We start from the raw sequence: 23,552 nt of genomic DNA on the forward strand, positions 1-23,552 counted from the left end.
TTACAGATTTACATCTGATGGGAAGATAGAGGCACATAGTTGTCATCATAGACCAAGGGGAAGTGACATAAAAAGACCAGTGCAAAAAGAACTTTCAGAAGAAGAAGGTAGAGATAACACCTCCATGAGAAGATAGAACTTCAAAGCTATAAGCCCCTCCTTGTGTTTCCTCATGCCTGGGGTTGGCTTCATCTCCATGCATGTAACTCTGATTAGTAACATCTGAATGGAGGAAAAGTAGTTTGCTAAAATCCATTAAATTCTACTTAGATTCACTTTCTTGATCGCATACCCCAAGCTTTAAAAAAATTTTTTTTATTTTTCCCTGGTACCTGATGTATAGCTAACATTCCCTGTACTCGATAAACGGAAGAGTAGTTAATGGCGGGAAAAAAAATTAGATAAATTTAGACATGATGGAAAGCCTTTGGGAGTTATTTAAGAAACAGGAAATAAAACTTTAGTTTAATCAACTGGTAGCGATGGTAACGATGTAAAAAGAACCAATAGGAACTCATCCTATAGAGGCTGATTGGGGCTGTGTTGTGAGAGGCGCTGAATAATAATGAGAAGATAGAGGTTTATTTATTTTGAAGGCATGGAGGAAACCATTAAAGGACTTGTCAGAGGAATGAAAACATTGGGTTTAATCTGGTAGCAGGTTGTGGGATAGACTGTCATGAGATGCATAAGGCAGGATATGGCCAGTGGGAGACTGTTTTAATAATCTGCATGAAAGATAATGAGGACCTGATTTAGAAAGATGAGTATGGGAATGAAAATATTTAGAAGAGGGACTGGACATGAAATGAGTAGTATTAAATCTATAGGATTGGCAGGTGATTTGGAGAACAAGACTGAGAAGAGCCACAACTACACATTTTGATCCCAGGTCATCAGAAGAATGATGACATTAAGGAGCTCCCCGCCTTTGGTGCCCTTCCTCCCTTCGAGGAGAGGTGGTAGTAGAGAGTTTACCTGGTCAGGCTGAGTTTGTTGGACCCATGTTTTAGCATTTCCTAAACATCTGCTGTATTATTTTGACCTGCTTACTGTGATATGGATGTGAGAACCCAGACATTCTTGCAAGCAATGGCAGTGTATCTTTGGAGCTTGAGAGGAAGTATGAAGTAAGAGGGATAATTGGGAATCATTGAAAATGTAGATATAATAAAAATGGAAGAGAGCAGGAGCAAGGGTTAGGATATTTTACTTCCATGGTTTGACTGCTACATTTTACAGCCTAACTACTAATACTCAAGTAATAGTCTTAAGTATTAGTATTAGTTCTTACAGCCTAACTACTAATACTCAAGTAGTTAGGTTGTAAAATACAGTAATCAAACTCATTGAAGTGAAAGAAAACATTCCAAAAGTTTAGAGAATGAGTATTAGCAGAAGCCGGGATTTAGTGATTGAGATCTTTATTGTAGAGCAAAGGGGAAGAAGAAAGAAGGAGAAGAATGATAACTTTGAGGAGATGATGAAGATATACGGATAATTTCATTTACCCATTCATTCACTCATTTACACTTATAAAGTGATTGCTGTGCTTCAGGCAGTGTTCTAAGTGGAATACTCATTTGACCCTGATGATAGTACTAGGGAATAGATAATATTATTTCTGTTTTACAGATGAGGAAACTGAGGTTCTGAGGCACAGAGAGGTAATATCATAGATATATAGTTACTGGAATATATTAGAAAAGAAACAGATTTCTGAGCCTTATCCTGAAAGATAATAATAGTCTGTTATGTACTAAGCATTTTATATGCATTATTAAAAAAACTTTCATTTAATTCTATGAAGTAGTTGTTTTTCTGTTTCCAACTTCTAAGTTCAAGGGTACATTTGCAGGATGTGCAGGTTTATTACATAGGTAAACGTGTGCTTCTATGAAGTACTATTATTATCTTTTATTATTATTTTTATTTCACAGATGAGGGAAGTGAAGCTTAGAAAGATTAAGTTGACCAAGGTCACATAACTAATAAGTAGTAGAGTTGATTTCAAGCACAGACTTTCTGCGTTTTTATATGACTCTCTCATTTTGTAGTTCTAAGGCAGGCACATGAATTTCTATTTTAAAGAAGTTCTCCAAGAGATTCCTATGTGCAGACCAATCTTCCCAGAATCTTAGCACAAACTGAGAAGGAAGAGGTCTGTATTTTTTTGGAGGAGATAAAACATTGTGGACAGAGAGAACTCAAGAGTTGGTGACCTTATAAATGGAGTATTTCCTAAGGACACAGAATCCTAAAGAATAGTAGAGTGGAGGTTATCGGAATCAAGGAGACTGAGAAGGACTCTGTGATGATAGAAGGAGTCAGTATATTATGATGAAACATATTAGTCTTAAAACAGTAAAATTGTGTTAATTAGTTAATTAATTACAGAATTAATTAACACAACCAGTATCTGAAGGTTTTTTTGTTGGTTTTTTTTTTTTTTTTTTTTTTTTTGGAGTTAGGGTCTCACTGTGTCACCCAGACTGGAGTGCAGTAGTGTAGTCATAGCTCACTGTAGTCTCGAACTCCTGGGCTCAAGGGATCTTCCTAGGTCAGCCTCCCAAGAGGCTGGGACTACAGGCACATACATGCTTGGCTAATTTTTAATTTTTTTTTGGTAGAGACAGGGCTTCACTACTGTTACCCAGGCTGGTCTTGAATTCCTGGCCTCAAGCAATCCTCCTGCCTTGGCCTCCCAAAGTGTTAGGATTATAGGCATGTGCCACTGCACCCAGCCTGAAGTTTTTGTAATGGTGTAAGACAATTCTAGAATTTGGTAGTCAAAATTGAAGAGAAAAGGGGAGAAAGCAATGTAAATAGGTAGAATGAACTTTAAAATATGTTTAAATGAAATGGGCAGAGAATGTATTGAAGCTATAGTTAGGAATATGCCTTTGGATGTTGAGACCAGTTTTGTGTTGTCCCCTAGCATTGTCTCTTTTATTTGTCTTTGTTTTTTAAGAGTGAAAGTAGAGGCTGGGCGCGGTGGCTCACGCCTGTAATCCCAGCACTTTGGAAGGCCAAGGCGGGCAGATCACGAGGTCAGGAGATCGAGACCATCCTGGCTAACACAGTGAAACCCTGTCTCTACTAAAAATACAAAAAAATTAGCTGGGCGCGGTGGCGGGCACCTGTAGTCCCAGCTATTCGGGAGGCTGAGGCAGGAGAATGGCGTGAACCCGGGAGGCGGAGCTTGCAGTGAGCAGACATCAAGCCACTGCACTCCAGCCTGGGCGACAGAGCCAGACTCCATCTCCAAAACAAAAAAAAACAAAAAAAACAAAACAAACAAACAAACAAAAGAGTGAAAGTAGAAATAACAAACTATCAGAATACCATGAGATCCAAAATACATGGAGGAAAAATTGACTGAAAGCAGTAGTGGAAAATTCAATAATTATGGTTAGTGATTTTTTAAATAATGAATACTCTTTTTTGATAATTAATAGAACAACTAGGAGAAAATACAGAGAAGACTTGAGCAACACTATTAACCACCCTGATTTAAACTGATGTGTATGGTACACTCAACACCATCAGAATTCAGATGATCTCAAGGTCATATAGAATATTCTCCATGTGAGTCTATACGCTAGATCATCAAGTAAGTCTCAATACATTTAAAATAATTGAAATCACACAAAGTATATCCTCTGACCACAACAGAATTAAACAAAAAAAGGGAAGAAATTTGGAGGCCCCCAAATATTTGGAAATAAGACAACAAACTTCTGAATATACTATGGGTAAAAGAAGAAAGACCTAAAATCAATAATCATATGCTTTCATCCCAAGAGCTAGAAAAAGGAGAAAACTCAGATGGGGGCAGTGGCTCACACCTATAATCCCAGCACTTTGGGAGGCTGAGGTGGGTGGATCACCTGAGGTCAGGAGTTCAAGATCAGCCTGGCCACCATGGTGAAACCCTGTCCCTACTAAAAATACAAAAAATTAGCTGGGCTTGGTGGTGGGCGTCTGTAATCCCAACTACTCAGGAGGTTGAGGCAGGAGAATTACTTGAACCCAGGAAGTGGAGGTTGCAGTGAGCTGAGATCATGCCATTGCCCTCCAGCCTGGGCAACAATAGTGAAACTCTGTCTAAAAAAAAAAAAAGGAGAAAACTCAAAGCCAAAGCAAGCAGAGGTCAGGAAATAATAAAGGTAAAGTGACAATCAATGAAATAAAAATCAGGATAACTGTAGGAAAAAACAGTGGAACCAAATAGATGTCTTTTGAAAAGATCAAAAATTGATATATCTTTAGGTAGACCAACCAATTAAAAAAGAGAAGTCTAAAGAATACCAAAAGAGAGAAGTCTAAAGAATACCAAAATCAGGAAATGAAAGAGGAGATATAACTACAGACTCTACAGAAATTAAAAGGATTCTGAGACTACTATCATATGCCAGTCAGACGATGTAGATGAAACAGACCAATTTCTACAAAGACACAAAGTACCAAAACTGACTCAAGAAGAAATAGAAAATCTGAATTGTCCTATAACAAATAAATTAGTAATTAAAAATTTTCCTGCATGTACATAATTCACACAAATATTCCGTCAAACATTTAAAGATGAAATAATACCAATCCTTTGCAAACTCTTTCGGAAAATAGAGAAACAGTTTCCAATGCATCCTACTAGGCCAGTATTACCCTAATAACAAAGCCAAAGTATTATAGAAAACTGTAGAGCAGCCTTACAAACATAAGTGTAATAATGTTGAACAAAATATTAGCAAATTGAATGTATCGACATATAAACTGTATTATACCATGATTCATTGGGATTTATTTTAAAAGTCAATGTATTACCATAAAATAAAGAACCAAAGTCACATAATCATCTCAATAGATATAGAAAAGCACTTGACCTCCATTGATTATTTATTAAAAAAGGAAACATACTCAACCTAATAAAAGGCACTTGTGAAAAACCTGCAACTAGCATCATCAAGGAACTTTTTGACCTAATGCAAATTTATTAATTTATAGATCATGGAAATACCATCAATCTTAACCTATTCACATTATGTATTTCAAGTTCACGGGCGTATATTCCAAACAAAATTTATTGTCGCCATGTGCTGTGAAACCCATTTTTCATGCATTCTTAATTATTGTTTATAGAACCATAATTTTTAAAATCCCTCAAATAAGCAATCTTTTAGCCATTGCTTTCTCCTTTTTTTTTTGTTTGCAGAATGACTGATTAAATTTTGTTCATTTTATTTTCTCTGCATTGACTCTTAAATTTGTCCTAATTGTATAATCTTATTGCCACTGCTTTAGTTTAAAACCTTTTAATTTTTTAAATTGAGCTGTCTTGGTAGGTTGTCTCTTCTTGCTCTCCTTCCTTTGTAGGATTTTTCTGATCATTCATATTTGCCCCTAATCCCATTTCCTTCCAGTCAATAATTTTGTATACTGTCAGATCAATTTACATACAGCATATTTATCACCATTTCATTTGCCTGTTTAAAACTCTTTTTTTCATTGCCTCATTTTGTATTTGGCTTCAGTTCGTAATTTGTCATTACAGATTCTTTTTTTTTTTTTTTTTTTTTTTTTTTTTTTAAGATTCTTGGAAGTTTGTCAGTGTACTCCCTTTCCAGGCTTACCTCTCGTTGGTCATTTTAATGTCACCTGAAATATTCGTTATTTACTGAAGATGCCCTGAATTTTCCCATCACTATTTATTTGCTTGTTCTGTTCTGTGCCTTCATTTTTTTTTTCTTGTTTTCACACATTCTAAGATTCAATTTATGTCCTTCTATAGTTCCATGATCTTGAAGGCTTTTTTTGTTGCCCTAGTTAAGAGCCATCTTGTCCTCCTATAAATGCTCTTAGCCATATTTTTGTCCTAATGTTTTAACCCCTTCTCCTTTGTATTCTACTCATTCATGTGTGTCTCAATTAATAGATAAATACACTGAGGGAAGGACTTATTTTTGAGTCCTGGTTTTATATCTAGCACAATACTTTGCATATTTTCTTTGTTAAATAAATATATATTTAATTTAAAATGAATAAAAACATTTGGAAGCTATTAAAACTGGGCTTTCTTTGCCAAGAGCAATTCTCTTGAGAAAAAGTAAAAAACAAATCATGAGTAGTTCGATCAGATGTTCGATACAGGACCAAAAACACATGTGTACTCTTGGAAGTTTTTGATTTGTTTTATTCTGAACACTAATGAACCATTCATAAGACCATAGCATTAGTGGTTTTAATTGTACAACTGCCATTGACAGTGAGTATAATTGAGCAGCCATCCACTTTATTTTCAAAATGAAGAATTTTTCCTTTGCTTTCCTTACTGCAGAATATTTTAGACTTTATACAATGGGGAACTTAGACTGCTATATTGAAAAAAATAACTTTTTCTGTTATTAACATTCTATTCATAGTAGCTCTATGAGGAAAACCTGATAAGTTTTGGTAATTTAAAATGGACATTCTAATTTAAAAATATTATTATATTATTTCAGTCTCTTGGCTGTAATGTTTTCAGGAATCAAGGTCATAATTTGGTGGGTACATTACCCTGATTTTGTCTCCTGCGCTTTTCAAATTCTTTTGAGACATCCTCCATCGGGTAAGACTATACTTTCTGCTTGGGCTCTTCCCTTGCTCCATGAAAACCGGGAGGCGCCTTCTGGGAGAAAGCCAGAGGAATTCACCTACTGTGCTCCGTTGTTTCTTCCAGGGATCATAGCTGTTAGTTTCTGCTGAATTTGATTCCCCTCCAGGGTCTTCAAATTCTTATTTTTTAGTGTTTTTTTGGCTTTTACAGTTATCAGCATAAGGACCAGTTCAATGAGAACTGATTTGCTGTACCCAGAATACAAACTCTTGGGCACTTGCATTTTAAAAGAGCAAGTTATTGAGAATTCCAGTATTTAATATAGGCACATTTAAAATATTGCCCAAGAGAAATTGAGTCTTAGTTCATGTTGAGAGCTTGAGGTGATTTTTTCATGTTACTATTTCTCATGTCATGAGAAGCAGTCTATTATCAGACTCATCAAGGAGGACCAATATACCATGGCTTAGTGTAAATCACTGAATACGTGAAGTTAGTAGTCAAGAAAATTGGGGCAGGACTCAGTGGCTCACACCTGTAATCCCAGCACTTTGGGAGGCTGAGGTGGGTGGATCACCAGGTCAGGAGATCGAGACCATCTTGGCTAACACGGTGAAACCCCATGTCTACCAAATATACAAAAATTAGCCTGGTGTGGTGGCACACACCTGTAATACCTGCCACTCGGGAGAGTGAGGCAGGAGAATCCCTTGAACCTGGGAGGCGGCGGATGCAGTGGGCCGAGATCGTGCCACTGCACTCCAGCCTGGACGACAGAGTAAGACTCCATCTTAAAAATAAATAAATAAATGAAAGAAAGAAAAGAAAGGAAAATTGGGTTCATAGTTGTACAGATTGAAATTTGTGCAAACCACTACTCCTGTTTTTATGAGACACCAGTATTCTGCAAAGACAGTAATTTTGGTATAAATGTCAATAGATTCATATTAGTATATACGCATCAATCCATAGGTATCTTAGTGAAGGAAGAAATATTTAAGCTATTATAAGGAAGATATGTTAGATGCTATAAAGGCATATTGCAAACTCATAGGGTAGAAAATCTTTGACCTTATCAGCAACTGGATGTGAGACCTATAACGCTATGGAAAACATTTAAAGGTTGGAATGTGCAAGTCTGTCTCCTCTGGGTTTCCTATTTCTCTCTCTGGCCAGTTAGTTCATTCTTTATTCTCCCTCTGCAGATTGACTTCTTTGATTTTTCTATCTGTAAAAGGTGGTTGCCCCAAAGAATTTACATCTCCTCCTTTACATGGCCAGTAGAGAATGTATTCCCCAACATATTCCTGAGAAAGATAATTTAATTGGCTAATTAGGGGTTGGTTGTCTCCCTGGTGGACATTTTGGCTGTGCTGAGAGGGTGGAATCACAGGTTATAAGCATGGCTACCAGAGTCCACTATGTGGTTGGGGAATAGTTCTTAGATGAGGAGAGGGTTTTGTAAGCTGAAAAGTTACCTGAAAGGGATCTATGACATCAAATACCTCAGAGAATCTGAGTGTTTAAATGAGTAGCTGGGATAAATGGAGAAGCTAAAGACAGAAGATGTGTTAATTCTAAGCCTGTGAATCTCATATTTCTTTAAAAAAACCTCTGTATGTCTAACCACAAACAGTTATAGGCAATACGTTAAAGGAGATTAAATGGTAAATGAGGAATTAATTCAGAATGATGTTACCAATGTTAGCAAGTTATAAATCTCAAAATTTTGGTCCTGCTTTAATATCATGAAATTGCTAAGTAACATTTTAGGAACTGCCAATCAAATATAGCAGAAGACATGCCTAACCAACATAGTTTATATGTTCTTTAAAGCACTCTGTATCTTTGTTTTGACCACAGAGCCATTCAACATAATAGGTTCTCAGAAAAAAACAGTGAATCATGATATCACTGGAATATGTAGACTTTCAAGTGCTTTCCACCTGTTTTGTTGTTGTTGTTGTTGTTGTTTCTTGCCTTCAGTTTTTACAGATCATGGCTTTTAAGTTGACACACCCATCAATTTTGACTTTTATTTTGGGGGCTCTTGATCAACAAGAAATAGAAATTCATGGTACTTAAAAATAGGAAAGAAATTAGTATCTGAGATATGAAGGAATTGAGAGCCAACAAGAATGTGGGATTATTTTCTGCACATTTTCTGTAGACAGAATGTATTTGGTATTGTAAGTAATGCTCTTTGTTCCAGAATTTCAATCTTGGGTGATTTTCTTCAGGCAAATTTTATTCTGAATAGCTTGTTTACTTTTAAGAAAATTAAAATTTGAACCCATAGGTGTGTGCTTAGAATGTATACAATTTGGAAGGTGCAGTACATTATCCACCATGATGTGGAATCATCAATAAATTATATAGTTATATTTTAATACTAGGCATCTGATGTTTGTGTCAAGACTGTGTAGTAGAAGATTTAGCCCAATTCAAATAAATTTCAGGTATCCTAGAAACGAGGGCTTTTTTGTTCTTTGAGATACTAAAAAATTCTGGCCGGGCATGCTGGCTCACGCCTGTAATCCTAGCACATTGGGAGGCTGAGGCAGGCAGATAACCTGAGATCAGGAGTTCAAGACCAGGCTGGCCAACATGGTGAAACCCAGTCTCTACTAAAAATACAAAAATTAGCTGGGTGTGGTGGCAGGTGCCTGTAATCCCTGCTACTCAGGAGGCTGAGGCAGGAGAATCGCTTGAACCTGGGAGGTGGAGGTTGCAGTGAGCCTTGATTGCGCCATTGCACTCCAGCCTGGGGTACAAGAGCGAGACTTCATCTCAAAAAAAAAAAAAAATCTCTTTACTAATTTGAATATCAAAATAAAACTTTACCTAAATTTAAAATAGTATTTTCCAGCTGGTGATGAATGGTATTAGACAAGAAAGGCAAACAATGAAGCAGACAAACACAAATTGCAAACATTTAGCCTGTGGTTAAAAATTACACCCATCCCTTTTCTTTTAAATTTTATTTGTTTTATAGATTTTTGTACTGAGGATTAATTTACAGTGTTCACTCTACTTTGAAGACTTTTAATTTGCATATAACAACATATTCATTAAAGCTTCTTTATACTTTTTTTAAAAAGTTCAGCAATTTGTTGTATTTTTTTGATTTGCCGGTCTGTTGCATGGCCCTATGGTGGAAGTAAAGAAATTTAATGCTTTAAGGAGCATATAAATTGGGGGTATCTTTTTTATTAAATAAGGACTAATAATATCAGGCAGTTTTTGATAAATACTTATTGAATGATGTAGAAAATGGGTGTTTTAGGAGTTCAGGAAAGGGTATAGCCAACTAGAGTGGCCTGGGAAGGGCTCCTTGAAGAAAAAACACTGCAATTATTCTTGGAAGTATTTGTTGGTATTTATTTAGGAGAGAAGGTAATCTAGATTAGGCCTTCTAGAAATGAGAATGCCCACATATATTCAGGGAAGAGTTAAATAATTTTGATTGCAGTGTTGGGTTTACGTTTGAGAGAATAAGATACGGTTGGAAGTATGTACTGAAGTCAGAATGTTGTGGATGATGAAAGGAGTAGCCTTCTGATGATAGCAGCAGTATTTTAGGACTGTCTGTTGATATTACGTGAGAAGGACTGGAAGGGTAACAGATGAGAGGCAGAAAATTAAATGAAAACTACATGAATTGAACTAAGTTGGTGGCTGTCAAAATGGACAGGAATGGGCAAACTAATACTTGAGGAACAGTCATTAATGATCTTGAAGACTAATTCCTTTATGGGCACAAAGGATGTGGGAATGTATCAAAAGATAGTTCTGAAGTTTTAAACCTGGAAAGTAGTGCAAATAAGAAACTACCAACGAACAAAAAGGAGACAGAAGGAATTAATGTTTTTATGGGAAGATGACTTAGGTTTCAGAGGAGTTGGTTTTCTTAGTGAAATATGTGAATATATATCAAGCATGCAGTCACAGATGTGGGACTGGAGCTCAGAGAAATGAGGAATAAATCACATTGTGATAAAGGGAACAGTAGATGTAAAGGCTGCTTTTTAAAGTTTAGGACTCAAAGACAAAAGGAAAATAAGATTATAGATAGAATGTAAGGACCAATGCAAGATTTTTGTTGAGAAAGTAGGAAAAGTGTGTGTTTGCAGATTGAAAGGATAAGTGGGTGTATAGGAATAGACTAACAATGCTGAGAGGTAACAATTAAGGAGACTTTACTGATGGTGAGAAAAAGAAAAATGATCTTAAAATACCTGTCTTTTGAGGTCACTATTTTATTATACAAGGCCTCAGTCATTGGATTCTAGGACAGCAAGTACCTCAAAAGAGTTACTTGGATTAGTGTATTTTCATGCTTTGGTAGAAACATCACTCTGTCATGTTGATGTTAACCATCTGAAATATGAGTGAAACAATGCATTTATATACGTCTTTCTGTGTTATATTAATTTGAAATTCTTTTCTGGTTTATCGTTCTTTTTTTGATCACAAATTGCTGAAAATCTTTTTGGCAGCAGTGCCAAATATACAGTATAATTTAGTCCCTGAGTTGAGTTGTTACTGAAGACCCAACTCAATATTCTCCCTGACCATTGGGTAGTTTGGGTGCTGTATTAACAGAGATAGTATTTATCATTGTATTATTTCATCCACATACTGAATAATACTCTAGTGGCTTCATAAATAAATAAAAAATATTTACCAGTCTATTGACATGTTTTGTACTTTCCAAGTGCAATCCTTATTGGACAGAAAATGAAATAAAGTACATTTACTGCCACCCGTAGACCTGTGCTTATTTGGGTGCTCTGGTGTTGGGTGCATATATATTTACTATTGCTGTATTCTCTTGCAGAATTGACCCTTTTATTTTGTTTTTTTGTACAGTTTTTGACTTAAAGTCTATTTCGTCTGGTATCGGTATAGCAAATCCTACTCTGTTATGTGTTCCATTTGTATGGAATATCTTTTTCCATGTCTTTACTTTTATTCAGTGTGTCTTCATAGGCGAAGTGAGTTTCTTGAATGCACCATATTACTGGGTCTTTTTTTTTTTTTTTAAAGACAGAGTCTTGCTTTGTTGCCCAGGCTGGAGTGCAGTGGCGCGATCTTGGCTCACTGCAAGCTCCACCTCCTGGGTTCACGCCATCCCCCTGCCTCAGCCTCCTGAGTAGCTGGGACTACAGGCACCCACTACCATGCCCAGCTAATTTTTTGTATTTTTAGCAGAGACGGGTTTCACTGTGTTAGCCAGGAGGCTCTCAATCTCCTGACCTTGTGATCTGCCCGCCTCGGCCTCCTAAAGTCCCAAAGTGCTGGGATTACAGGTGTGAGCCACTGTGCCCGGCTTGGGTCTTGTTTTTTAATTCATTCAGCTTCTGTGTGTTTAATCAGGGAATTTAGTTCATTTACATTGTGTTATTATTGATAGGTAAGGACTTACTGCTGGCATTTTGTTACTTGTTTTCTAGTTGTTTTGTAACTCTTCCTTCTTATTATCCTTCTTTGTGGTTACATGATCTCTCTGGTAGCATGTTTTGATTTGCTGCCTTTTGTTTTTAGTGTATCTGTTATGGGTTTTTGCTTTGTGATAATTCTTAGATTTTAAATTGGATTGATTTTATAAGTAGAACCTGTTGGCAGTAGTGGATTTTTTTTTAATTTTTTTAATTTTTTTGAGATGGAGTCTCACTGTGTCGCCCAGGCTGGAGGGCAGTGGCATGGTCTCGGCTCACAGCAACCTCTGGTTCAAGTGATTCTTGTGCCTCAGCCTCTCAAGTAGCTGGGACTACAGGTGTGCACCATCATGCCCAGCCAATTTTTTTTTTTTTTAAAGTAGAGATGAGGTTTCACTATGTTGGTCAGGCTGGTCTCGAACTTCTGGCCTCAAGTGATCCTCCTACCTCAGCCTCCCAAAGTGCTGGGATTACAGGCATGAGCCACTGTGCCTAGCTAGTAGCTGATTTTTTAAAAAGCAGTTGCTTTTCTTGTGTTGAAGCTCTCAATATGAGTAGTGGCTATGGAAATTCTTTGCAGGTCAGGACTTCTTAGCTTCCTGTGGCCTTTCTATATCTCTTATTGGCAGGTTTGTTGTAGTATTTATCCACTATGTGTAATAGTGAGTGGTAAGCGCATGCACTCCCTAGTTCACTAGGGATCACTTTACAGGTCTTGAACCTCTGTAAGCCCCATTTCTTTATCTATAATCTGTGAATTTATCTGATAAAATTTTGTGCTTTAAAAGAGATAATACATTTTACATGGATTAGCATGTTGCCTGCATCATAGTAAGCCCTCAGCAAATGTTATGGCATTGCTGCTAATGCTGCTGTAGTTCAGAATAATGAGGATTAAATTGTGATTAAAGAGGAATGTTGATTAACTCACTCAGCACAATATCTAGCACATAGTAGATATTCAATAAAAACGTTCCTTTTACTCCCATGTTCAAATGCCCACCACACCTCTTCCCCATGAATAGGAACAAGTAGATGACTTACTAGATATAATGAATCTTTTCTTAGATCCCCAGCTAGGAAAATGAATGACCAGGTTAATATACTCCTGAATGTTGGTTTTAGAATTAGATTTGCATGGTTTTAAAATAGTTTTTCTTAATAGCACATTAAAAATGTGTATATTAACATTAACTGGTTTATCTGGTTGTACAGATGCTGTTAACTGAGTACTTGGATATGAAAAATACTCGTACGGCCTCTGAACCATCAGCTCAACTAAGCTATGCCAGCACTGGACGAGAGTTTGCAGCCTTTTTTGCCAAGAAGAAACCTCAAAGGCCAAAAAATTCTCTTTTCAAGTAAGTATTATTCTGCTGTTAATAGATTTTAAGAATTGTTAGACTGAAGTAAGATGACTTCTTACTTTATTAATAGCCATAACTTTCTCTAGCTTAAGTTGATTGAAGTAATTTAGAGGAAGTGAATATATGTTGAGTTTTATTTATTTTTGTTTTCTGTCAGGTGAAGTGGCTGTTTTGGGTACAGTTGCTGGACTACCTGGAACTCCTAATAAAAATTTCTGGAACTTGTTTCAGGGGAGTTTTATTTAAAATTAAGAGAAATGGAACTCCCCAATTGTTTCTGGGGAATTTTATGTGAAATGAAAGGAAATGAAATATGTTAGCCTTGAAAAGGCCCCAAGAGCCAAGAAACAATCTTTGTTAATAAAGTTATGCAAATATTTCCAGCTAAGCAGTATTGAGCCTTATGTGGTTACTTGTTTAATAGAAGAACAATCTGGGTTTTTTTTTTTTTTTTTTTCTAATTATTACCTTAGTTAACTCCACGAAGCCATGTGCCTAAAGTGTATCTCTCTTGGCATCAGCTAATAGTTAGTAATATTGATAATAACTTCAATAATAACAACAGCTACCACTGATTGTTTCCTAGGTATCAGGCACTGTACTGGGCAAGTTTCCCAAAATAATCTCAGTTAAACATACTTTAAATTGGAGTATACTAAATTTCAGCAGCAGCAGCAGTAGTAGCTAACGTTTATTGAGTTCTTACTAAGTGCTAATCAAGGCATTAAATTATTCTCATAAATTATTTACTAATTACAACAACCTATAGGCAAGGGTTGTATTTTTAATACTTTCGTACATATAAAACCATGGAGACATGAAAGGTTAATTTATATAAGGTTGCATAGCTAGCACGTGGTAGAAGGAGGATTTAAATCCTGGCAGTCTTACTTTAGATCTGTTTTCTTTTGAGGATTTAGTAGATACTTAAGAAGTTGTGTCTGTAAATATAAGCATGTAAAGTGACCACCACAGAAGTATCCCAGTATATTGAATTTATTCTTTTTCAGCAGTTGGAGCTCTAATACCTTCTATTGATTCACATTTGAGGCTTGTTTTTATCTTGGATTTTTAGTGTTTTTAATAATTAAAGTTCAACAGTTTATTTATTTTGTGATCTAGCAGAGAGGAGATTTATTTAGTATGTCCCTGCCAGAAATGAAATCTATTCTGTTTATTGAATGCATTCCTTTTTAAACAGTTTTATTCAGAGAGTAGATGCAATATCAGTTACAATGCTTTAGGCTGCAAGTAACATAAAACCTTAAATACAATAGATTGAACTATAGGAAAGTTACTATTTCACATAACAAGGATGAATGTGGAGGTTTCCTTAATTCAACTGTATGATATCATAAAGGACTCAGCCCTTTCCATCTCTCTGCATTGCCATCCTCAACACATTAGTAATGTTTTCTATTGCGATCACGAGGTGTATCCATCAGTTCCAGTCCAGTAAAGACAGTATGGGCAAGAAAATTGCTTGTGATTCTCCCTGTGAATCTCTCTCTTTGAAAAAACACATAGACTTTATTTTTTAGAACAGTTTCAGGTTTATAGAAAAGTAGAGCAGGAAGTACAGAGAGTTCCTTTATATCCCCCCTTCTCCCCATTTTACCCTATTTAGCATCTGTATTAGCGTCTGTTTGTTAGAATTGATGAACAAGTATTGAGATGTCATTATTAACTAAATTCCATAGTTTACATTAGCGTTCACTCTTCATGTTGTACAGTTCTAATGGGTTTTGACAAAGGCATAAGTTCATGTATCCACCATTACAGTGTCATACAGAACAGTTTCACTGCTCTAAACATCTTCCATTCACCACGTATTCATCCCTTCACCCTCCCTAACCCCTGGCAACCTCTGATCTTTTGACCATCTCCATAAGTTTTGCCTTTTCCAGAATGTTGTATAGTCAGAATCAGTGTGTAGCCTTTTCAGAATGGCTTCTTTCACTTAGCAATATGCATTTAACTTTCTTCCACATCTTTCTGTGGCTTGATAGATGTCTCTTTGTATTGTGAGTAACATTCCTTTGTGTGGATATTCCATAGCTTGCTTATTTACCTAGTGAAGGACCTCTTGCTTGCTTCCAACTTCTGGCAATCACGAATAAAGCTGCTCTAAACACTCATGTGCAGGTTTTGGTGTGGACATAAACTTTCAACTCATTTTTGTAAATACCTGGGAGCAACATTACTGGATCATTTGGTGATACTGTGTTTAGCTTCGTAAGACACTGTCAAACTGTCTTCTAAAGTGGCTGTACCATTTTAAATCTTTTTAAATTAGTACTTACTAATTATCAATTTATTAATCGTTTCTGCTAATGACAAAACTCCTCAGCAAGTTCCTATTAAGCTCTAGGATTGGGTCGTAAGCCCATTCCTAAACTAGTCACTGGCAAGGGAAAGCAGATCTCACTGGTTGTCTTAAACTAGGCAGGTTCCTCTCTGGTGCTAGGTTTCCAGCTGGAGAGGAAGCCACTTTTTCTGAGCACATGGCTGAGTAAAGAGCAAGGAAGCAGAATGCCCAGATGGAATCAGGGCTATGCCAGCAAGCACAAAGATAGTAGAAGGAAAAGGTAGTTGGTAGAGGCAACTGACACTGTCTCAGATGCGCCTAACCAGGCCCTTTTCTTTTCTTTTTTTTTTTTTCTTTTCTCTATTTCTAGCTCAATTTAACCTTCTAAATATGGAATCATTGCAGAAAGCAGGCTTTAGGGTTTGAAGTTCATGCTCTCAACCATCACCGCTGACTTTCAACCTCAGTCAGACCACATACACATTTTCAAACATTTAGGCAGTGCTTCTGAAGTTGTGGTATTGGAAAAAAAAATTGTTGGAAATGAACAAATTGGCTTAAATAATTATTACACATTTATTATTATTGGGCAGTAATGAAACTTATCACAGACACGAATTAGGCCGTTATTACAGATTTGTCTGTTTCCAGTCTTGGTTCTATCATTGAGCCCATGTGTGTCTGAGCAGGTCTCAGTGTCTCTGGATATAAACAAAGGAGGTGAGACTCAATCTCTAGTGCCTCTTTTACTGCAAAATTATATCAATCTGTGACTTGTTGCAGACCTAAAAAGAATTCCTGAGTAGCAAAAATACATCAAGTCATAAAGGATTAAGACTTTGACTGTTTTTATCACATCTGTGAAGGACTTTATTACCCTCTTTAATTGCCCTTAGCTAAGGTTAATCAAGTGTGTTTAAGTCCTGCCTTATTGTGCTATGTGTGCCTCTTTATTCTTTGCTTAAGAGTTTATTTTTTTTTTCTTTGCCATATCTGATCAATAGCTGTCAGCATGCTTTTTGGAGGTCAGTGGCTTCTTTTCTGCACTTGACTGGCGGGTGGCATGTTTGAAGTACTGCACACTTTGCCTTCTTTCCGGCTGTTAGTACCCTCTTAGTTCTTGGCAGGGTGCAGAGAGGAGATCAAGTAACCCAAGTGTTTCCCTCACAGACTGACATTCATCTCAGTATTCATCTTCCTTGTCAAGGAAAGGATAAAGAAGGCATAATTAAGAAAATGATGGTGTGCCTGCCTTGTTGCCAGAAACCTATCCCATTAGCACAGTTGCTCGTACTATGTTGCTGCTTTTACCCCTTAGTGGCAGTCATTCTTAGAAGGATTCCTCCGTCTGGCAGGTTGTTATCCTGCCTTTGAAATCTCAGTTTGAAATGGGATCTCTTAGCACATCAAAGGCTTTACTGTTTGATATGTCATAATTTTATCTGTTTTTTTCTTACTTGCATGTTTCTCTTAAGACTGATTTGTTTTTGTTATTTCTTTTTATAGTTATTATTTTAGGTTTTAGAAACCTGTTCTTTATCATGAGTCTCTCGTTCTCCCTCCTTCACCAGTGTTTCTAACCTCTGAAATAGTTCCTGGGTAGGTGTGAACAAATATTGCGTAGCTTGGTATTTTTTGAGAGTATTTTATATGGTAGGCAGCAGGTCAAAAAACCAGCAGCCATTTAGAAAAGAAACTTTTTTAGGCGATTTAGGGAGAGATTACAGCTGCCTTGCTTTTCTGGTGCCATAATTCAGCCACATTTCTAGTATGTCCTTTGTCTAGTCCTCTACCTATGGGAGTTAGGCATGAGTTCTGCTCTGAGGAGCCAGTGTGTCTGTGTTGGTAGCTGGCAGTCACTGGTGACTTTTGAGCTGGATGGTAACGTAATTAGAATGACTTCATAGGATGCTCTCATTGCTGCATGTATAAGGATCCTGGCAAAGGCTGATGGGGGTCTGAAAGCAAAAGGAAGTTGGGGCAGATCAGAGCTGTACCAGTTGAAATGGAGAATAAGCAAAAGATCCAAATACGGTTGTAAAGGAGCCTTAGCCAGGAATATCGCTCATAAATCAAGGTCTGTGGCAGCTGACCCTGACCCTGTCATGGTATAGCCAAAGTGTCTTCATCACGGAACATCGGGGAGAACCACACAGACCAGAGTAGAATAGTGTGGAATACAGAGGTGGTCAGCACTTAATTGATTTACACTTGCTTGTCTGTTTCCCCTGTGTTTCTCTGCAGGTTCGAATCGTCCTCCCATGCCATCAGTATGAGCGCCTACCTGCGAGAACAGAGAAGGGAGCTCTATAGTCGGAGTGGAGAACTGCAAGGTGGGTGATTGAGCTTCTCTGGAAAAATTAATTTTCTGGAGGAATATTTCCTTTATTACACGTGAGTTTGTGTCCTGCATTCACAGGATCCTTTCAAGATAACAAACACTTAGTGACTTAATAATTTGTTTCTTCTGTAATTTCCCAGCATCTGCTGCCAAGCAGGTAAAACTATTACTGTGGCCATAGGACTTATAGACTTGCTACTGTTCAGATGGGAATTCAAAGCAAAAAGAGATGAGGCCAGGCTTGTCGTGCTTAAACAGAAGACCTGAGTCCATTCACAATCTAGGAGAATGTTGGTCTTCTGCGACTGCCACTGTTACTTCTAATTGTTGTTTTTGACATCTTCTAGAATATGACAGGAGTACCTGAGATTTGGGAAAGGGAAAATGCAACCACTGTCATTATTTAAAGGGAAAAGATGCCTCTAAATAGTATGTTATAATCAACATAACTGTGATACACAGGCTATTTGATACCCATGTATGGTTACCAAAGAGTTGTAAGCTGAAGAATAAAATATTTAGAAAATAAATTAAATATAAATAAATATATTAGACTGATAACATTTCCTTCTGTGACAAAAAGATGCTGATCATAGTAAATGTAATGAGTTAAGAAAGATTTGGAGGTCAGGTGTGGTGACTAACATCTGTAATCCCAGCACTTTGGGAGACTGAGGCAGGCAGATCACTTGAGTCCAGGAGTTCAAGACCAGCCTGGGTGACATGGCGAAGCCCTGTCTCTATAAAAAAATACAAAAATTAGTTGGGCATGGTGGCACGTGCGTGTTCCCAACTACTCAAGAGGCTGAGGTGAGATTGCCTGAGCCTGAGAGGCAGAGGTTGCAGTGAGCTGAGATCATGCTGCTGCACTTCAGCCTGGGTGACAAAGTGAGACCATGTCTCAAAAAAAGAAAAAAAAAACAAACAACAAAACCACATTGGTGAGGGCCTGCTAAGTGTAAGACATCTTAGGTGTTGGAAGTAATGGAAGTTGAGAACAAAGAAATATAAAGCCTAAAGATCTAGTTATGAAAGTAAAGTATACATATGTGTGTGTGCATATATACATACACACACAGATATATACACACACACACGTCAGTAACAATATCAGGAAATAAATACTAACAACTGAGTGGGTGGTGTGGATACATTGCTAGAGAAATTACAAGAAAGGAGTGATTACATAAATTGTTTTAGAACTCTGGGCTTTTCTCCATGAGGGATGGGAATGAATACTTTTACTGTCTTTGATGCATTGGGATCACTTAGCATTTTGCAGTAACTGGCCTGTGTAATTAAATATTTAGTCTTTAAGACTCATAATTCTGTACCAAAACACTATGAAGTAACCACTCAACCTTTCTTGATTTAAAGACTATTGCCTTGTCATTCCTAACTTCACCTTTGTTATTAATAGAATAACCTCTAAGTTTTTCCAAAGATGCTGCTGAACTCTGTCATATTTATATCACAGTAATAGTTCTACAGCCCATATATGTGGTCACCAGAAGTAAAAGCCTAGAAGTATGTTTAGGGTATTAGGAAGAGGAGATTAGCCTACCAACATTTTATTTAATATGAGAGGGTTGTCATGCATTCTGGAAGACATGCAGTGTGCATGTCGAGAGTCTTGATGTAGAGGAGTACAGACAGTCATTAGACCTGGAACAAGTGAAAGGACAGAAAGGAGTGAAGGAGGAGGGTGACCCATGCTCTAGCAGGCTTTCTCTCCCTCCCAGGAGAAGAGGCTAGGCTGCCAAGAGTAGAAGGAAATGATGATAACAGAACATACATTATTGCAGGAGGTATGATTGTGCTTGAACTGCCCTTAGCAGGCTATCTAAGGCTAGTGTATCTTCCACACTCACAGTATCCTAATTTTAATTTCTCTTCAGAGTTGCCTTAAGGAATAGTTTAAATTTGCCTCCATATTTTCTCTACACCTGTCTTCTAATACACATAAATTTATTTAATGGTGACAGAGCATCTCCTTTCTTCTTTTTTAGGTTGAGTCCTAATTATTTTCTTTCTTAAAAATTAATAAACATTATCTGTTAGAGCAGTTATAAGGTCCCAGCTAAATTGAGTGGAAAGAACAGAGTTCCTGTGTGCCCTTGTCCCCACACATGCCCACCTTCCTCCAGTGTCCACATCCGGCAGCACAGTGCAGCCTTCCGTTTGACCCTTCCAGTGAACAGGCAGAGCATGTCCCTATGGTTACATAGGGACCGAGGACCTCTCATCGCTCACTCACACTCAAGCATAATTAGTCAACAAGGGCACAGGACTAGTGGCAGATTCTTTATGCTTGTATGAGTGAGAATGGAGAGCACTCTGCGGCAGCCATGGGAAGGCTTTTCAGTCCCACCCCAGTGGTCCATGCTTTCTTGAGAGACAGTATAGGGTGGCAGTGCAGAGTAGGTGGCTCTGGGCCCAGGTCGCCTCCATTTAGATACCTAGCTCCCCAGCACTCGCTTTGTAACCTCTGGCAAGTTCCATGGTCTCTGTGCCTCTTTTTCCTTTTCTCTAAATGGGAATAAAAGTAACACTCCCTACTCCATGAGGTGGTCATGAAAATTAGTTAAGCTAGGAAGTGTTTCTCTTCTCCTCTATTTCTAGTACTGTGGTGTGACTTCAGAGTTTTCACACACATTCTCTTTGTCCTTTCTGTCATCTTTATATGGCTAAGCCCTCCTGAACTTTCCAAGTTAAATTTAGGTGTCGCTCATTTGGATGGGCTTCCCTGTTGGTCCCTCCTCTCTCAGCCTGTCACAAATACACACACATTCTGGGGTTGTGGCCCCTGCTGTGTGTTACTGCCACATCTTTAATGATGTTCTTCTGAGTACTTTCCATACTGCATTGTGGAACAATGCTCTCTTGTTTGAGTTTGCCACAAAACTATAAGCTCCAAGAGCAAAATACTATTTTATTTCCTGTGCTTCTCACAGCACCTGGTACAAGAAATGTTTGATAAATACTGGTTGACTTAGTGACAGAATGAATGAGGACAGTTAGGATCTAAAATAGGATAGAGAGCACCATGGAGAGGCGGGAAGGGCCTGAAAGGAGCCACTTTCAGCTTTATAGCTTTCCATTAGTCTTTAAGTTGAAGGCAAAGTAGAGGGTATACATATATGGTTTTGTCCTCTGCAGTTATAAGCCTTATTAAGCAGAAATATTGCCCTTGAGCTCTCTGGCCCAGGACAAAACTACTGTATGTAATGGAAAAACATTTTAAAATCTAAGTGACAGAGGAATTTTACTCTGTGAGGATGGTTAATGGAGAAATCACTATAATCTAACTAGGAATTTTCCCATCCTTCAAAAAGTTAATTGAAATATGGGCTTTCTAGCACAAGTCGATTGAACTTACCAGTTTTCAGCAAGGAATATTTCTGGTTACAACAGAAGAAACGTAATAGTTAGCAGGTATATTATGTTCCTAATAATCATTAAAAATACTTTAGGTGAGCTGACATATTACACACTTGGTGAGAGAATAAATCAGTGGGCTAGTTTTTGTAAAAGTCTGGTGGTGTTTCATTCAGGAGGAAAAGTTTCTCTGATGAATGCTTTTAACTTTCAACAGGAAAAAAGAGAAGAAAATCATACCTGTCTTCCATTAAAAACGGCTGTCCTTTTTCAGTTATTCCATTAATGACTGGTCCAAGGACCACAATGAGATCTGCATTTCAGCTTGTCCCTGAAAAGGCATAATTGAATAGTTCAGTCAAACCAGAAGAGACTAAGGGAAGATTTTTGTTTCTTCTGTTAACACCATATAGCGGCAGGCTTTGCTTCCCAGTAATTTTGGTTCATAGGTCAACTTTTCCTTCCGTTGCAGGGTAGCGGCGAAGAAATCCACCAGAAAGACAATCAAAGTAACATTAAAAAGCTCAAATTTTACAAAAGTTAAGTTCCTGCCAACATTTTCAATTTATCATACAATTAGAAATGTTACTCAGTCTAACAACACCCAAGGGGATAAAAGGATTAAAAAAATGAGATTTCTTTGGTGTTATCAACCCATCTCAATAGACTCTAACTGTTATGGTACAGATGGTTCATTATATAGTTTGCTGTTGGCAGTTGGGCTGCGGAGATGCGTGCTGCTTCAAAATGTGCGAGAGACCAGGTGGAAATCTAACTTGTGGATGTGTCAATGTTAATCATAGGCTTCCTGTGGTTTTAGCCTCTGCCACTTCATTGTACTTAGACAGCAGTGTTGGGAGTAAAGAAAGATACAAGTTTTAATGAACATTTAATTTGAATATAGCTTCTCAGGTTTAATGTATAATTCTTCAGGGGAATAGATAATTGATGAACACATTATCTGGTGAGGGTTAAAAAAAACAAAAACAAAAAACAATCTAAAGACTACCTCTTCTCCTCTATTTCTAGTACTGTGGTGTGACTTCAGAGTTTTCACACACATTCTCTTTGTCCTTTCTGTCATCTTTATATGGCTAAGCCCTCCTGAACTTTCCAAGTTAAATTTAGGTGTCGCTCATTTGGATGTCGCTCATTTGGATGTCGCTCATTTGGATGGGATAAGCTCACAGGTTTATCAATGACATTCTGCCTCAGATTTCTCATAGGAAAAAATTAGAACTGTTATCAGTCCTGAATACTTTAGGGGAATGTTGTGACTATTAACTTAAATATTAAATTATTAATATTGACATTTCTAAATTAGAAACTTTAGATTAGCAATGTTGATTTAAATGATAAAGTAGTGTTTTAAAAAAATCATCTTGGGCCAGACACAGTGGCTTATGCCTGTAATCCCAGCACTTTGGGAGGCCTGAGGTGGGCAGCTCACTTGAGGTCAGGAGTTTGAGACCAGCCTGGCCAACATGGTGAAACCCCGTCTCTACTAAAAATACAAAAATTAGCCTGGCATGGTGGCGGACACCTGTAATCCCAGCTACTTGGGAGGCTGAGGCAGGAGAATCGCTTGAACCTGAAAGGTGGAGGTTGCAGTGAGCCGAGATTGCACCACTGCACTCCAGCCTGGGTGAGAGTGAGACTCCATCTCAAAATAAGTAATTAAATAAATAAGTAAGTCAGTAAATAAATAAATAAAAATAAAAAAAGTATCATCATGAAGTTAAGAGTGCTGCATCTACTTCTTTACTTCCCATTTTCTCTTCAACTCCAGTCCACTGAGTTAGCTCTCCTCCAAGTCACCAGTGACCTCTGCTTGGCAGACTTAGTATTAGCTTTTTCTGACATTCATTTCACTTGATCTTTCTGCTGTTTTTCTTTTCTTATCCTCATGTTCTTTCTGAGTCTTGTCAAAAGCCTGTTGGAGTATCTCATGATTTGGTCCTGGGATTTCTTCTGTGCTCACTTTGTAGACTGTCCCCAGATGATCTCAGCCAAGACCAAGCTTCACTCAGTGCCCGAGCACAGCTGACCTCCATGTCTATGTCTCCTGCCCTTTTCTCATTGTTTTCTCACCTTTTCTAGCATCCCGTCTCCCTACATTATA

At 37.6% G+C, this 23,552-nt stretch overlaps 1 protein-coding gene across 2 annotated transcripts in view; it reads left to right on the forward strand.

Moving 5' to 3' along the window:
- Nucleotides 1-23,552, forward strand: part of EXOC4 (exocyst complex component 4) — an 821,125-nt gene that overhangs the window by 207,055 nt on the left and 590,518 nt on the right. For both annotated transcript variants that reach the window (XM_003261356.1, XM_030825691.1), the window contains 2 exons: nucleotides 13,252-13,397; nucleotides 17,956-18,044. In XM_003261356.1, coding sequence (XP_003261404.1) covers nucleotides 13,252-13,397; nucleotides 17,956-18,044 — 235 coding nt within the window. The remainder of the gene's footprint in view (nucleotides 1-13,251; nucleotides 13,398-17,955; nucleotides 18,045-23,552) is intronic.

This window comes from Nomascus leucogenys, chromosome 13 (assembly GCF_006542625.1).
Source record: "Nomascus leucogenys isolate Asia chromosome 13, Asia_NLE_v1, whole genome shotgun sequence".
Classification (NCBI taxonomy): domain Eukaryota; kingdom Metazoa; phylum Chordata; class Mammalia; order Primates; family Hylobatidae; genus Nomascus; species Nomascus leucogenys.